Source organism: Pistacia vera, unplaced genomic scaffold, assembly GCF_008641045.1.
Source record: "Pistacia vera cultivar Batoury unplaced genomic scaffold, PisVer_v2 Contig117, whole genome shotgun sequence".
In the NCBI taxonomy this organism is placed as follows: Eukaryota; Viridiplantae; Streptophyta; class Magnoliopsida; order Sapindales; family Anacardiaceae; genus Pistacia; species Pistacia vera.
The window spans coordinates 2,067,355-2,082,088 of record NW_022195215.1 but is presented as its reverse complement, the minus strand read 5'-3'; the positions used below and the strand labels follow the sequence as shown (position 1 = coordinate 2,082,088).

Below are 14,734 nucleotides of genomic sequence, written 5' to 3'. Positions count from 1 at the left end.
TCACTGTATATTTAAAAACAATACCATCAAGAAATCATCTATAAAAAGAAATACATACCCCAGCCCCTGGCACCGATAAATCTGTATTTCCATCCTTTTCCTGTCAACACAAAATTGAAAGGATAAATAAGTTAATAATACAGCATCGATCACTCGTTGAACACAAATTTTTTCAAACTATATAGGAATATAGGATCCATACTTCAGTTCCACTTCCCTGATGAGCAGCAAGCTTTTTTTCATACTTCCTTCGAATATCTGATGCCTTTTGACTGTTACTTTCTGCTCTACCTATTTCTTCAATATCATTACCAACCTCTCTGCTGCTGCTGCCTCCTCCAAATTTCTCAGCTAATTCATCCTCAAATTCTAGGGTTCGTTGTAGTGCCTATAAACATTTATCAAAGCAAATAAAACAACATTAAGAAAAAAATTTCACTCAAAATAAAAGTGAAAGGCATGTACTTAATACTGCTACAAGCATGTAAATTAGTTATGCCCGTTCCATGAAAATATAATCTCAAGCTGGAAGAACTTCTCTATACAGAAGACTGATAAGAAAGAGGTGAAATAAGACATTTGAGAGAGCTAATCCCAGTATCCACTCGATACTTTATTTGCTATCAATTATCTCTTTTTCTATACATATATTCTTCCTATATAGCATCAAGCTCTGTCTTCTAGGTGATAATTTTTAACCTATCTCTCTTTGGTATAGCTCTTGTACACATCCTCCACCTTAGCTACATGTAGTATGGAAAAGACTATCATCCAGGAAAGTAGTAGCCTCAAAAAACCAAGCTTCATCACAAGAACATGATTGCTATATTCCCAAAGGTACTGATTAAAGGTTCCAGTTAGCTTGATATCACATATTTCCAGCTCTACACAATGGAAGAAACTGATATGAACCATAAACATGTGTTGAAGGCTTAAAATTTAAACCAGACTTTTACCTACAAAGTGTGACAGTTAGTTGCAACTTGCAAGCACTATAAAGATGAGGTGAAAATAAAAAAATACACCATTATAATAGTTAAAGAAGACATTAAAGTGTATGTTCCAACTGAAACTTAATTCATAAAATGCTGCAAAATGGTCAAATCAAAAACAGCAATGATGTGAGGCAGAACTTGACAAAAAATACATGGAATCATCAACTTTCAATATTTAAGTACAATGCCCTACATGCAGATTTGATTATCCAAGCACATGCAACACAGAAATGTAAATTATGTAAAAGAAAAAATAGGGGAATTTCATTCACCATTCAGTTAGAAGATATGTATTACCAACAATAATGTTCCGACATCTGGTTTTTCTTTCAGATTTTCTAGAATGCCTTCCAGTTGTTTCCTGAAAACAGAAAACTAAAGTTCTTCAAAATATCTAAGATAAATAACTAACAGCTCTTTGATAAAGTATAGGTTAAAGCATATTTTTAACAGCCTCCTTAGATTGCAGTAGCTGAATAGCATGAGCTCAAAGAAGCAAGAATATATAATGCCCAACCATTTTCAATAGCTATTCCAAGAAAATTTACTTGAAGACTGAAAACTTATTTAAAGACCGAAGACTTATTCTAGAATCAAGTATTATTAAGTGCTAGTGTCAGTTTCCAAAACGACTATTGTCCTAAATTTTGCAAAAATGATATCTTATATTTGTAGAGGATAACATTTTTGACGGAAAAAAATGGAAAAGCAATGTTGTAATGTAACAATAGCAAAACAATATTAGCAGCAAAGAGAATCTTAAATTTTTCCCAACCTTACTCCCCTCCCCCTCCCTCTTAACACATACACATACTCATACAAAAATATTTAACTTGATTATCAAAAGTAATTATACCATATAATGTGCCGCAAAAGAAGTATTTTTGAAATTATCACCCTTTCCCTCCAAAGTTGCAACTAAAAAGAATTAAAATATAGGAAATTGTTCTTTCTTAGATTTTCTCCCATTTCCCCTATTTCTAGCATTACAAGTTCTGCTTCCAAATGTGATACAAAATCAACATGAATTCACATTGGTTTGTGGCTTTATGGAACAATTAACAATTCAAGGAGCAAGTGATTGATGCTATGATTAACAAGGATTAAGAATCAATGTCAAAAGTGATATACCTTGTCTTCTTACAAAACTGAATACAGAGCCGATAAGGAACATGCCATGAAGGAGGAAAAATCTTCCATATTTCCTCATTTGTTCTCATACGACGTTTAATCCATGCATATCTTCGTTCAGTTTTATCCAACTTAGCTAGTTCTGTTAACACAGCAAACATCAAGATTTCAAATTCTAGGACATCAAAAGTGGACCTTAATAAACTATGTACACTATGATAGTCTTACAAACCAGCCCCTTCAAAAATCTGTTCATAGGAAGTTAGCTCCCGGCCGCAAAAGTTATTTACCAACTCTTCCCTCACGGATGGCTCCAAGGCATCAACAACCAAGCAAGCATCAGATAATTGCTGCAGTAGATTACTTTCTTCTGTCTCTTTGCCAGTACCTAAGCTGAGATGAAAAAGAGAAAACAAGTTGGGAAATATAGAAAGCATATTCATTTAAAGAACACTAAAGCTATCCAACATGAATATCAACAAGAATTCATAGGATAAGATGTCAGAAAAAACTGTCCATCCATCAAACATAAAGAGAATAAATGGCTCTAACTCAAAATCAGTATAATTAACTATCCTATATACTAAGTACAGTGAAAAGGCTAAAATATAAAATGGGTCTTTTGCAGAAATAGCCAATTTCTTTTATAGAAAAACTATACGTTTTGGATCAATAGTTACTATGAGAAGAAGTAACAAAAGTGGACTAGTATACCATCATGAGAATAAAAACCCTGAGGTGGGGTGACCACCCTATACAGAGAATAATTATAATTAGCATTGTAATGGACCACCTATATATCATCGGAACGGAGAACAAAAAGATTAAAAGATTGCATACCTTGAGAAGTCGGAAAAAACATGAGACTTAAGTATTTGTTTTATACTCTTAAACTTCTCCCTAAGCTCTGTGATCTTTGGAATATCCCTGTAGTCTTCAAAATGACTACATAACTGGTTTACAGCCTGAAATGCATCACAACAACATTAGTAAGCATATGCCTTTTCATATAAAAATATACTTAAGCAATTTTTAAACTAAAATGTCAGAAAATAATATTTTTTCCAGAGGAAAAATGAAATATGATATAAATAAGAAGCTCTAGCAAAGAGCTAATCAGAATATAGAAGAAACACCAACATAAATAAATAAATAAATAAATAAAAATACCAACTGAGTTCCCATTCAGCCCATCTGGTAACCAAACTTCAGTCAATAGAACAAGCTCCCTAAGGTTTGGTTCATTCATCTTCAGCAATCTAGATCATATTAACGATGGAAAGAGATAGGTTCTGTCGATGAGGATCTCAGCAAAGAAAAATGTCAGAAGATGATGCTGGAAGTAATGAAAGAAACAACAGCAGAAGATGAATCACAGGTTTCTCAAGAAATCCCTACTGATTCTCAAAAACTAAGAAGGTTTGACTGTTTTGGTTAGATTGAAGGAAAATGTTTAAAAGAGACGGAGGGAACAATCTCAACTCAAGAAAGATTCACAGGAACTGTAGAAAAAAAAAATGGTGCTGAAGAGGAAAATAGAGGAAAAGTAGGACAAAGGCACTAATGATTGGGTCAGAGAACTCTTTAAAGAACAGAAAACATAACCATCAAGGAAGGTATTGATGTCTAAATTCAACAAAATAGCAGAAAAAATATTGAGGCCTCAGGTTTAACTGGTTTTCTTCAAGAAACTAAGCAGGAGGGAAAAACAGGATAGTCATAATGGTATCTAGGGGAGCAAGAGTGATTATTTCTCCTCTCGATAGAAAATTCAATGGGAGTTGCAAATTATGAGATATGCCAAAATAAACAAGGTTGTAGAATCAACCTCTGGAGATTCTGTTTCCATTAAAACAATAATTAACAATGGCAAAGATCGATTGTAACAGCCCAGGCCCAATCAACCGGTAGACATTGCCAGCTTCAAGCTTCACACAAGCATTATTCACCTTCAAGGATTTGATTTTGTGCTTTACACCACCATCCTTTACCTAAAAGGTGTCTACTTCACTAAGGAAACCTAAGACTTATAAGCTAGCCCAAACTATCTTTTACCCCAAACTATCTTTTACTAGCAAAGTAGAAGTTGACATACGTGGCTTTCAAGGATGTACTGTCCATGCATTCCTAAAGGTAAGAAGGCTCTCTGGGAAGAGTTGGTTGCCTAACAGAATAAACTTATGAAAAGATTGGAGTTTGTCAAAAGAAAATTTGAAAGACTGGAACACAGAGGTTTTGGAATATGATTCATGAGAAATGGAAGGCTTTTATAAGAAAAAGGAAGCAGGGATTTTGACTTATTATGGGGGAAAATTGCACCTTTTTGGGTCTATTTGAGCACCCGTTTCTAACAGTTTAACAGTGTTCTATTTTTTTACCATTATTTAAAGAATGGAAGCTGTTGCTAGACAATTTCCTTGTGAGTCTTTTTATATTGATTGGAATGCATCTAGTTTACAGAACTGCTGGTCCACATCTCTGCAAATCCTTTTCATATTAGTAATATTTTATCATTTCTTATTCCAAAACGGAAAATAAGAATATGTCCAAAGGAAAACATAGAAGAAAAAGCAAACCATTTCTGACCTATAATGGAGATTACAATTAAATGATTGACAGATAAGATACCTCTAGCTGTGCAGCTGCCTCCTTATATTGACGTTTTGAAGCCATTACCTGAAGCTGCTCAACAGCAGACACTGAAATAGCATGGAAAAGAGTGTATTAATTAAGAAGTCACAGGGGAAGATGGGCAATTTCAACACTCAAAACCAATATCGAAGAGAAATTTGATTGAAAGAACTTTAAATAAGCAATGCTTACACTTTCAGACACATATCAAACATCTAAGATATTTTAATTATAGCTATATTAATTTTATGATATATTATAATTCTTATCTAGCAACAGCCAGTTTTCATTCTGGATGAAAAACTTAGACAATCTTGATGACATTTAACGATAAGAACATGGAAAAAATTCAATATAAAGACATAAAAGCAACATAATAGACTAACCTAACATCGTAAGACGATGAAGGGCTGTAATTGTAGTTGTTATATGCTTCTTTGCGAAGTCCAACTTCTTAATGTCACGGCATATTTCTTGAACCATCGTTTCACTTTGCTCAGCTTTGGTTTTTATTTCACGGATCTTATACATGAGTTCCTGTATTAACACCAAAAAGCTCAAATTAAAAAATCCCACATGCAAAACTAGAGGCTCCTGTTTTTGAAAGCCAAAGCTAGTAAAAGGAGAGACAAATGCAGCACTTAAACTTTTTCTTAAATGGCCAACTTGTACAGCCATATTTTATAGTAGTTTTAAACTTTATACAAAAGGAACTGACCTCCACAGCATGCGTAGCAGCAGCAAGATCTTCCTTAGCTTTGGTTCCCGAGTTACTCTGTAACCACAGTAGCAAACTCATCAAGGACTATAAATAACCATATAATATCATCTTTTTGGGCACAAGAATATATGGTTATTGTATGTGCCAATGCAATTACTTCATAGAGTAAAAATTCAAAAATAAAGGGAATCTTCAATATTTTTGTGTGTTTGCATGGAGGTGGGGAAAGCTCAGAGTAACAGGTTTAGTCATGCTTCAATGAGGGTTTAAACACACTGTCTACCTAAAAGGATGAGACATAATGACATCAGAAGTGAAAAGAAAAAATGAACAGTATCCACTAACCTATATGAAATGACAAGAGCCAATAATTGAGCTTGCTTTACCAGAACAAGATGATACAAAAGAGAAATATGAAGCAACAATCACCTTCCCAAAGCAGCTCATCCTGACTATGAGTTTGCTGGTCCTAAAAAGTATATGCAATTTGAGCATTAAATAGAATAAACCAAAAGAACGAACTTCCAAGGACAGCAATAATTTACCCTACCCTCAAATCAAAAAAGTTCACTCATTCTCTTCAATGCCAAACTTGTTTCTTTCTAATTGAGTCTTAAAAGAATTTAGCTTGATGAAGAATGTGCACACAATTCCCAATAAATGCACTTTCAGGGGAAACATATTGCAAATATTAAATGAAAATGATAGATTTTGAAGCTCCATTCTATAATTTCAATAGCTTCTCCATTTTAAATCCACTCTTGATTTTCAATCAATATTAAGTTGCTTTTCAAAAGCACAGTATCTGGCCGGAATTATTCTTCCATGCCGGGGGATGCTTTGAGGATAATACAGTAGTACAAAAAGAAGGGCATCCTCAAAATCATCCATTCCGTGAAGTACTTAACGAGATCTATAAGATTGTGTCATAATCAATAACCTTGCAGAAAACATAACTAGATAGGTGGAAAGAACGTGAGAACCTTCAAAAAACTCTATCCCACAGAAAAACAACCACTCAAAGATTATGGTGTGTAACAAACCCAAATTGATTACACTTCATAAACTTGACTAGGCGCCTAACTAGAAAACAGACAAGTAAGAAATCTTAACCTGTTGGCGAACAGCAGCCAATATTCCTGCATCCACACGACGAATCTCACTATGTATCTTTTGCATAAGCGGCTCAACACCAGATAAAGATGCCTCTGAAAAATTAACCACATCTCACGAATTTAATATAATAAACATTGAACAAGGCCATATGCAAATAAACTCTTTATACCAGCCAGGATTCACATTTTTTAAAGTTTCGAATATATAATTTATCAAACATTGCGCTTTAAACTAAAACAATTCTTCATAAAATGTACAGTGCCATTGTATCAAGCAAAGAAACAAAAGAGAACCTGTAGGAAACATCTGGTTGATGTAATCCAGCGCACTTGACTTGTCCATTGCTACTAAAATCAATGCAACTACAGATCTAAATAAAAGAAAATTCATAAATTAAAATATAATCATTTTCTCAAACACAATTGATGAGAATTTCACGATCCTGCATTGCATCAAGGTATTAAACCAAGTGATGAGATCGTGACATCGAATCGAGATTCAAAATTTATTTTATGAAGTCTGTAGAATTAAATTGACCACACCATACCTCTTTTAAAATCTTTTTTTCCGGTGTCGGCCGGCGAGAGGCTTTACGACTAAAGCAGAGTTGAACGATTGGTTTTTGCAAAGTGAGTTTTCTGTTGAAGTACTTCGATTTTTCTGCGGTAAAATGAGTAACAAAAAAAAAAATAGCTTATGAAAATTTTAGGTCGGGATCAGAATTCGTCGGTAGTAATGAGAATTAGGAGTGAAGTGATAAAATCTGCCGCTGCTTCGAATTCTGCAACTAACTGTTGTTTCATTCCACTCCCGCTGGATTTCACGCAGAGAACACCAGTGTAAGAGAACATTAGACAGAGTGTTGCTGGTAAAAATTTGGGTTTCTTCTGCAGAAATGGCGAAGTTTTGAGGGGTTTTTACGGGAATAATAATTTTCAAAATTTTCTTGCATATAATATATGAATATGACCAAAAATTGAATTCAACTGACAAAACGGTCCTCCAGTTTTTAATAATAGAAATCTTATAAAAGTGTATAAATAAAGAGCGTTTTGGTCATTTCACTTTTAGCTTTAACCTTTAACCCTTTTGATATGATTTAATTATAAGCAAAACATTATTATACTATTATAAACAAATAAACAATTGAATGTTATTTGAACCATATTTGAGGGCATTTTTGTCATTCTTGTATATGTTTGATTAGTGTGTTCGTTTATAAACTCATGTTTACTTTTCTTAGATGAGAATGAGAAAAATTCAATTATATTTTGTATTTTTAACTACTATAAGGCAGTTGCCTACAACCCCATATAATATTAAGTCCTCTAAGTTATTAAAATAAAAAATACTTTTATTATTAACATTTCTCCATAAAATTAAAAAAATTGTATTACATATATCTTTCTAAAATAAATTTTACCAAAATATAAAATGAATTAGTTGACTATCATTATAAACAATGGACCATTTAAGAATTTAAGTTATTTTTGTATAATACCTATTAAAGACCACAATTAAGTGTTATTACATTAATAGAGGTATATTACAAAATTCAAATAATTCCACATAAGATCAAACTTTTCTTTAGACTTTGTTTCTTTACATAAATTTCTTCGGCTTAAAAGGAATTAAACATTCTATGAATCTATTGTTTTATACTTAATTAATTACTTTGAATTGTATCATCATTATTTTGTAACTCTTAAGCATATATGATACAAAATATGAATATCAAAAACTTAAAAAGGAGGAGAGAATAGATAGAGTTTCAGAAATAATACTAAATGCAAGTGAAGTTTTGATTGAATCCTCAACCAAGTCAAAATAAGCTAACGACAATTATTTCAATGCCATATTCAGATATCAAACAGCTAACCCAGATAAGAGAATGAAAATTAGAGGGGTGTGGTATCCATAATGGCTTCCAGAATCTTCTTCTCCAATTTATTTTCATCAACCCACACAGAACTTTGTCGGCGTATGAGCTCCTCCTTCTCTTTCTTCTTCTCTACCCTTGCTTTTTCTTTCATTCTCCAGTTTTCAAGCTTCTCAGCTCTTTCCTTTGACTGCATTCATAGTAAAAGAAATAAAACTCAGGCATATGATACATCTATGGCTTCAATGTGAGATGATGGAACAAGTGATAAAAACAACCAAATCATGTCTAAAAAATGAGAAACGTTAACAGAAACAACCAATCAGTTTATTAAAAGCATTATATTTCATTAAAAAAAATCCAAGAAGCAAACCTGATTTAATGTTACATAAGTTAAAAACCAAAGTCTTTCCTGTGTTCATTCGCATATAAAAAAAAACATAATTTCCTCTACTTTAATAGCCTTATTTGATGATTAATCAAATACTTATGAACCAAAACAACAATTCAAGTAATACAATCTTTTCAATTTTATAGCTTCTTTTTCTTCAAAAGGTTTAAACTAATAGCAAGAAGTAAATTATTTGAAGTTAGAAACGATAAAATTTATTGAAATAATGAATAAATAGTGCGAGTCTTTTCAAGCTCAGTGGTATACTCATGTAAAATTCATAAGCTTATTTTGCATAATTTTATTAAAATGTAAAAATCTACCAATTTGCCAATACACAAGATGCCAAAATTTGTGGATCATGAAGCAATACCATCATTCTTATCATGTTATAAAGTCAGATTAAGGTTATAAATATCCACAAAGTCAACTAATTCAAAGTAAAATAACCCACAATAATAAAGAAACAGAATAAGTTTGGAAACACTGTAAGAAAGCTCACAAACAAAGAAGAATCCAAGTCAATAAAACCCAATACTTTGCATCTGAACATACAAAGACTGATCAATCCAAAAAGAAATAAAACTTTTTGTTCAAGTATTTGTAGGTTCATGGTTAAGAATTTCTACTAATAAAATACCGGCAAACTCCATTAGTTCCAAAATTCGCAAAAATCCCTATTCTTAAAATTCTAATTATTACCATAAAACTTCCATAAAATCAACAAAAACCTCCCCTAAAAATTTACACAGAAAATATCTCTAACCTATCTCAATTTTCTGAATTAAACATTTACACTTATAATTAAACAAAACCTTAAAATAAGTTGTTAATATGTGCAATTAAGAACTACGTGAAAGGCACTAAAAAAAGCAAAAATATAGATTAGAAATTTGCTTTGTGCAGATCGAACCATCTGTTACTTTTACATCAAAGCACTATGAGACAGTAGCATACAGCTGCTTTCAAACTTGCTTCTGCTATAAAAACTTTGATCATTTTAACAATTGGTAATCAATTTCAGTATAATTTTTTGATTGTTGAATAGTGGCATAAGCATTCAAAATTTCATCAACAATACAATATAAAGTGGCAAGCAATGAACATACAAATACTCATCAACCAAACTTTTTGTTCATGTATTTGTAGGTTCCCTGTTAAGAGTAAAAATAAAATACCGGCAAACTCCATTAGCTCCAACATTTGCAAAAATCCCTATTCTTAGAAGTCTAATTATTATCACAAAATTTACCCAGAATCAACAGAGACCTGCCCTCAAAATTTACACAGAAAAGATCTCTAACCTATCTCAATTTTCCAAATCCAACATCTGCACTTATAATTAAACGACTTATCTCAATTTTCCGAATCCAACATGTTACTTATAATTAAAGTAAACCTTAAAAGCAATTTGTTCATATGTGCCCTTAAGAGCATACATGAAAGGCACTAAAAATAGCTAAAAATTAGATTACATCAATGCAATTTATTTCCAGAGAAAGAAAACACCTTCCAATTGATATGGTATTAACAAAATTAATTTTTTTATTTTATTTTATGAAATTAACATAACAACTAAATTAAAAACCATTCTTAAAATTGCCACAAAATATAAAATAAAATAAAAACAGAGAGATACATACAAGGACTTGGCGAAATTCCTCTAAAGCAATCCTTCTTTCTTCAGCTCGAACTTTAGCCGCCTCAGCTTTCAATTTCTTACGCTCCTCATTAGCCAATCTAAGCGCTTCCTTCTTCGCTTCGTCTTTTCTCTGCTTTTCGAGCCTCAACATCTCCATCTCTTCAATGTAAACCTTCCGGGTTTCTTTCACTTGCTTCGCATACTGTCTTCTCAAGAGAGCCAGTTTCTTCTCCGCCTCTTTCGGGTTTTTGGGGGCTTCCCAACTGCCCAGGAAAGAGTTTGGGGCCAGGAATTGGTGGGTCTGCTGGTGGTTGTTGCGGTGGCTGGGTTGAGGTGGTGGTGGAGCTACGGTGGTGGTGCAGAAAGAGCGCGTCAGAGTATGGCGGAGAGAGCGAGTGACGGTGGCCATTTTGTGAAGAGTTAAGAGAGATTGAGCCGTCTTAGAGGGTTTTAGTTAAACGAGTAGAGGTCTTAATTTTTAAGGGGCGTTTGGTTCACCGATGTTAAATTATTGGGATTTTTGAATTAATTACCTCTAAGGTTATAAAGAATCTTTTAAAAATGTGATTGATTAGTTAATGGGTATATCATATTAATATGTTTGATGATGAGAAATAAATTGATGGATATATTATTTAAATTACTAAATTATTCTCCTTTTAAATATTAATATAATATTATTTTTATTATTAATTTTTGAATAATTTTTTTAATCTCCAATATTTCAGATTTAGTTAAACACCCTCACTTATATAAAACTTTAATTTATTATAAAATCCCCCCACCTACTATCGCCGTTGTCGCCACCGCAAACCACCGTCGGAAGTCTCCGAAAGTCCCCGTCAATAGCTCGTCATGACCAAGAGGCTCTTGATATGGCCATTTTCGGTCCTCAATATGACCAAAAACAGCCATATCAAAGCCTTCCGGAGCCTCCCACCAAATCTCGTTCTTTTTTAGGGACTTCGACGAATTTTCAGCGGTGGTCCATGGTGGTTGGCCGCTGTCGGTGGTGGTGGCTGGGTGGCAATGATGGTGGTGGCTGGGAGGCAATGGTGGTCTGTAAATTGTTTTAAATATAAGGATATTATTGTCCAAAATTTTAATTAAACAAGGATAAAATTGAAATAGGATATTAATGTAAATTTATTTTAAAATGAGGGCATTATTGTCCAAAATTTTTATTAATAAGGGATAAAATTGTAATAAAAAAAGATAACCCTGGTAATCTTAAAATACCTAAGAAAATGGAGGTAATCAGATTACCTCCAATATTACCAATAGTAACTACTATTGGTATTTGAAGATTACCGGAATCTTATATTACTTGACAATCAAATGTAGTAATCAAGTAATATAAAATAACATAACATTCATTATCTCATATTATCGCCAACCAAACGCCCCCTTAATCTCAGACGGTTAAAGTGGAGAAGTATACCTTAATTACCCTTATCGATATTCGAATTGACCATAATGCCCTCTCTCTACCCCCTTCCTTCCTTCCCTATTTCAGTAGTTGCAGCTACCCATACTCTTCCTTCAGGACAGATGATTAAAAGGTCATATTGGCCTTGAATTTAATTGAAAGATCATGTAGTTTTTTAGTCTTTACTAAATAGCCTTATTTTTTATTAAGACAAACTAATAACAATTAAACACTAATCATGACTTGATTAGGATTAATGAAGTATTGTGTAATTTTTAAAAAATTAAATATGTCCCCAAAAACCTAAAATTCTTGCAAACAAACCTAAACATAACATCTTCTTCTTTTTCCTCCAGCCATTAGCGCATCCCTTCCTTGGTTGCTGTTTATTCTAAGCTTCGAATATATCTTCTTCTTCCTCCTTTCTGTACATCTTCTTCTTCTTACCATTAACACTATCTTCTTCCTCCGCCGTTAACATCTTCTCTACCACAGATTCGCCTCCTCCTCCTCCTGACATTTCGTCCAGGTATGTGTATCTCTCATTTCCATTTTATATTTCGATTTACAAAGATTTAATAATGGATTGGGTTTGGGTTATGATTTTGATTTGATTGTTTAGGTTGTTGGGTTGTGTTTGATGTAATGCAAGTTGCAAGGAGTGAAATTTGTTGAATATTTTCTTGCGTTGCGGGTAGTTGAGAGTGGTAGCACTGATTGTAGGTGGAGATGACTGAAAATGTATTCTGGATCTGATGGATCGCTTAAGCGATCTGGTAAATCATATAATGCAACAGATCGCTTAAGCGATCTGCTTTAAGTTTGGTATATGGCAGCATATCGCTTAAACAATCAGGTATATGGCATAAGATCGCTTAAACGATCAGGCTTATTTATACCAGATCGCTTAAGCAATACAACACATCGCTTAAGCGACTCTGCAGATGTTTTTTAAAATCTATCAACCCTTAATATATCAGTTAATAATTTGTGTTTTCTTGCATTATAGGTACTTGGCTATTATTAGACATGAGACAAGTTGTTTTGGGTGTTGAATATTTTAGTGAGTGGGTGGAGGAAGAAAGTTGTTGGAAGTGGATTGGGAAGAGCAAACAAGTTAAACCAATTGTAGTGAGTACAAAAGTTAGTTTTGATGAGTTGATTGATGAAATTATTAAAAGAGCTGGGTTGAGCTACTGAGGTGGTGATATAGTTGTGAAATATGTTTTAAATAAATTTTTTAAAACATACGGCTCCTGCCATCACAATAAATTTTTCAGCACAACAACTATATCTTGTAAATGTGTGATGACAATACATTTGTGCTTTGAGAAGCTTGAATAAATCATCATTTATATCGTATTAAATAAAATTAATTATTTCTAACTTTCATTCATTTTAAATATTATCAAAATAATTGTCGTGCCAAATTAATCAATTTACTGAATTAGTCATGAGTGAGCTGTAAAAAGTAACACCAAGCCCAAGGTTACTGCAATTTTCAGTTTCATTTGAACTTTTTTCAATAAAGTAAATCTTCAAAAAGCTTAATATTTTATAGAAGGTTACAGCTGTTGTGTGTTGCATTGTAATTACAACATGCAATATAGCAAGTGCATTAGTTGCAAAAAGTAATAAAGTGGTAAGAAAAGTATCGTTCTCACAAGGATTGGTTGTTAAGCACTAATTTTCCTAATTGTTATCAAGTTGGAGAAATCGAAAAGTGTTGGATTTACTGGAGAAACTTAAACTCAATTGAAAGCAAAATTTACTATGTAATTAAAAAACTAATTAATGAAGGCAAGATTAAAGCAAAAGTAATATCAAGTAAAACAAACAGTTAGGGTTTCGACTTCATTAAGACTCTATGAATTAATTCTATGAATTATGCTACTTCTACACTCACATGCACGGATTGTAAATCGAACTTCCTAATGTGTAAAACATACCTTCTCAGGCTATGAATTCCTACTTTTCCCTATTAAGCTTCCGCACCCAACAAATTGAAGATTAATATATCCAAGTTCATTATGCTAATGGAATCCTAGATTGATTTCATTGATTCTCAAACCTATCTCTAGCGTTCAATACAACAATGGTGATTACCCAAGAAGCTCATATATGATTCATTTCTCAATCTCATCATGTTTAACAAATGAATTCAATAAAAATCAGAATGATCACACAATCCATGCACTAGAATGTAAAAGCAACAATAATCAATTAATTACCCATAGAAATCCGAATTACATCAAAACCCTAACCCAAAGTGAGTTAGTTCATAACAAAATTAACATAAATAGCAAGAAAAATAGTAAACACAGCGTTCAACATGTTGCAACAAAGAAAAGAGAGTAAAAGATCTCCCCTAATTGATGAATCCACAAAGTTAAGTCTCAAATCTTCTCTCCTTTTCTCCCAAAATGTCAAAGCTGTCTAAACAAAGACGAACTTCCTCTTAAAATGTCCAAGTTTTTCTTATATAGTGGTCCAAAAACCTAAAAATTTTCCTAAAATAAAAACTGAGCGTTTTAACAAAAACTGAAAATCGCAGACTTCGCCACGGCAACGAATTCCCGAGAATTTATCGTCGCGTTGAAGAATAAACTTCGCCGCGTCGAACCTTCCTGAACAATTCTAAACTTTGCCGCGTTGAACCTTCTTGAACAATTCTGAATTTATGGAATTGCCCTCCGCTTGCTTCCTTGCTCGAATCTTCAATCTTCGATGCTCTCCAATGGGAACAAGCTTCATAGTGCTTCAAATCCGCTTCAGAACTTCCCCGAATTCTGAGATTCG

General features: G+C 33.0%; 2 protein-coding genes across 3 annotated transcripts in view; both read right to left on the bottom strand.

The window, feature by feature from the left end:
- LOC116106950 (vacuolar protein sorting-associated protein 53 A) overlaps nt 1-7,498 on the bottom strand; it is a 23,156-nt gene extending 15,658 nt beyond the window's left edge. For both annotated transcript variants that reach the window (XM_031393260.1, XM_031393269.1), the window contains exons 1-12: nt 7,142-7,498; nt 6,888-6,964; nt 6,592-6,686; nt 5,476-5,532; nt 5,144-5,294; nt 4,755-4,825; nt 2,967-3,091; nt 2,359-2,519; nt 2,127-2,268; nt 1,293-1,356; nt 203-388; nt 59-100 (exon numbers count right to left, since the gene is read on the bottom strand). In XM_031393260.1, the coding sequence (XP_031249120.1) occupies nt 59-100; nt 203-388; nt 1,293-1,356; nt 2,127-2,268; nt 2,359-2,519; nt 2,967-3,091; nt 4,755-4,825; nt 5,144-5,294; nt 5,476-5,532; nt 6,592-6,686; nt 6,888-6,936 (1,143 nt within the window). In that variant the 5' untranslated portion in view covers nt 6,937-6,964; nt 7,142-7,498. The remainder of the gene's footprint in view (nt 1-58; nt 101-202; nt 389-1,292; nt 1,357-2,126; nt 2,269-2,358; nt 2,520-2,966; nt 3,092-4,754; nt 4,826-5,143; nt 5,295-5,475; nt 5,533-6,591; nt 6,687-6,887; nt 6,965-7,141) is intronic.
- Nucleotides 7,499-8,419: 921 nt separating this feature from the next.
- On the bottom strand, nt 8,420-10,975 carry LOC116107371 (MAP7 domain-containing protein 2). Its single transcript, XM_031393651.1, has 2 exons — nt 10,508-10,975; nt 8,420-8,663 (listed from the first exon to the last, which is right to left on the bottom strand). Exons 1-2 carry the CDS (start codon nt 10,913-10,915, stop codon nt 8,493-8,495), a joined length of 579 nt encoding a protein of 192 aa, XP_031249511.1. The 5' UTR covers nt 10,916-10,975; the 3' UTR covers nt 8,420-8,492.
- Nucleotides 10,976-14,734: the final 3,759 nt, after the last annotated feature.

What these genes read in the sequence shown, in the direction of transcription:
- LOC116107371 (XM_031393651.1), bottom strand. Translation starts at nt 10,915, where the DNA reads ATGGCCACCGTCACTCGCTCTCTCCGCCATACTCTGACGCGCTCTTTC. An exon ending in AGGAATTTCGCCAAGTCCTT is followed by an intron (nt 8,664 to 10,507) that starts GTATGTATCTCT and finishes CTATGAATGCAG; the next exon opens with TCAAAGGAAAGAGCTGAGAA.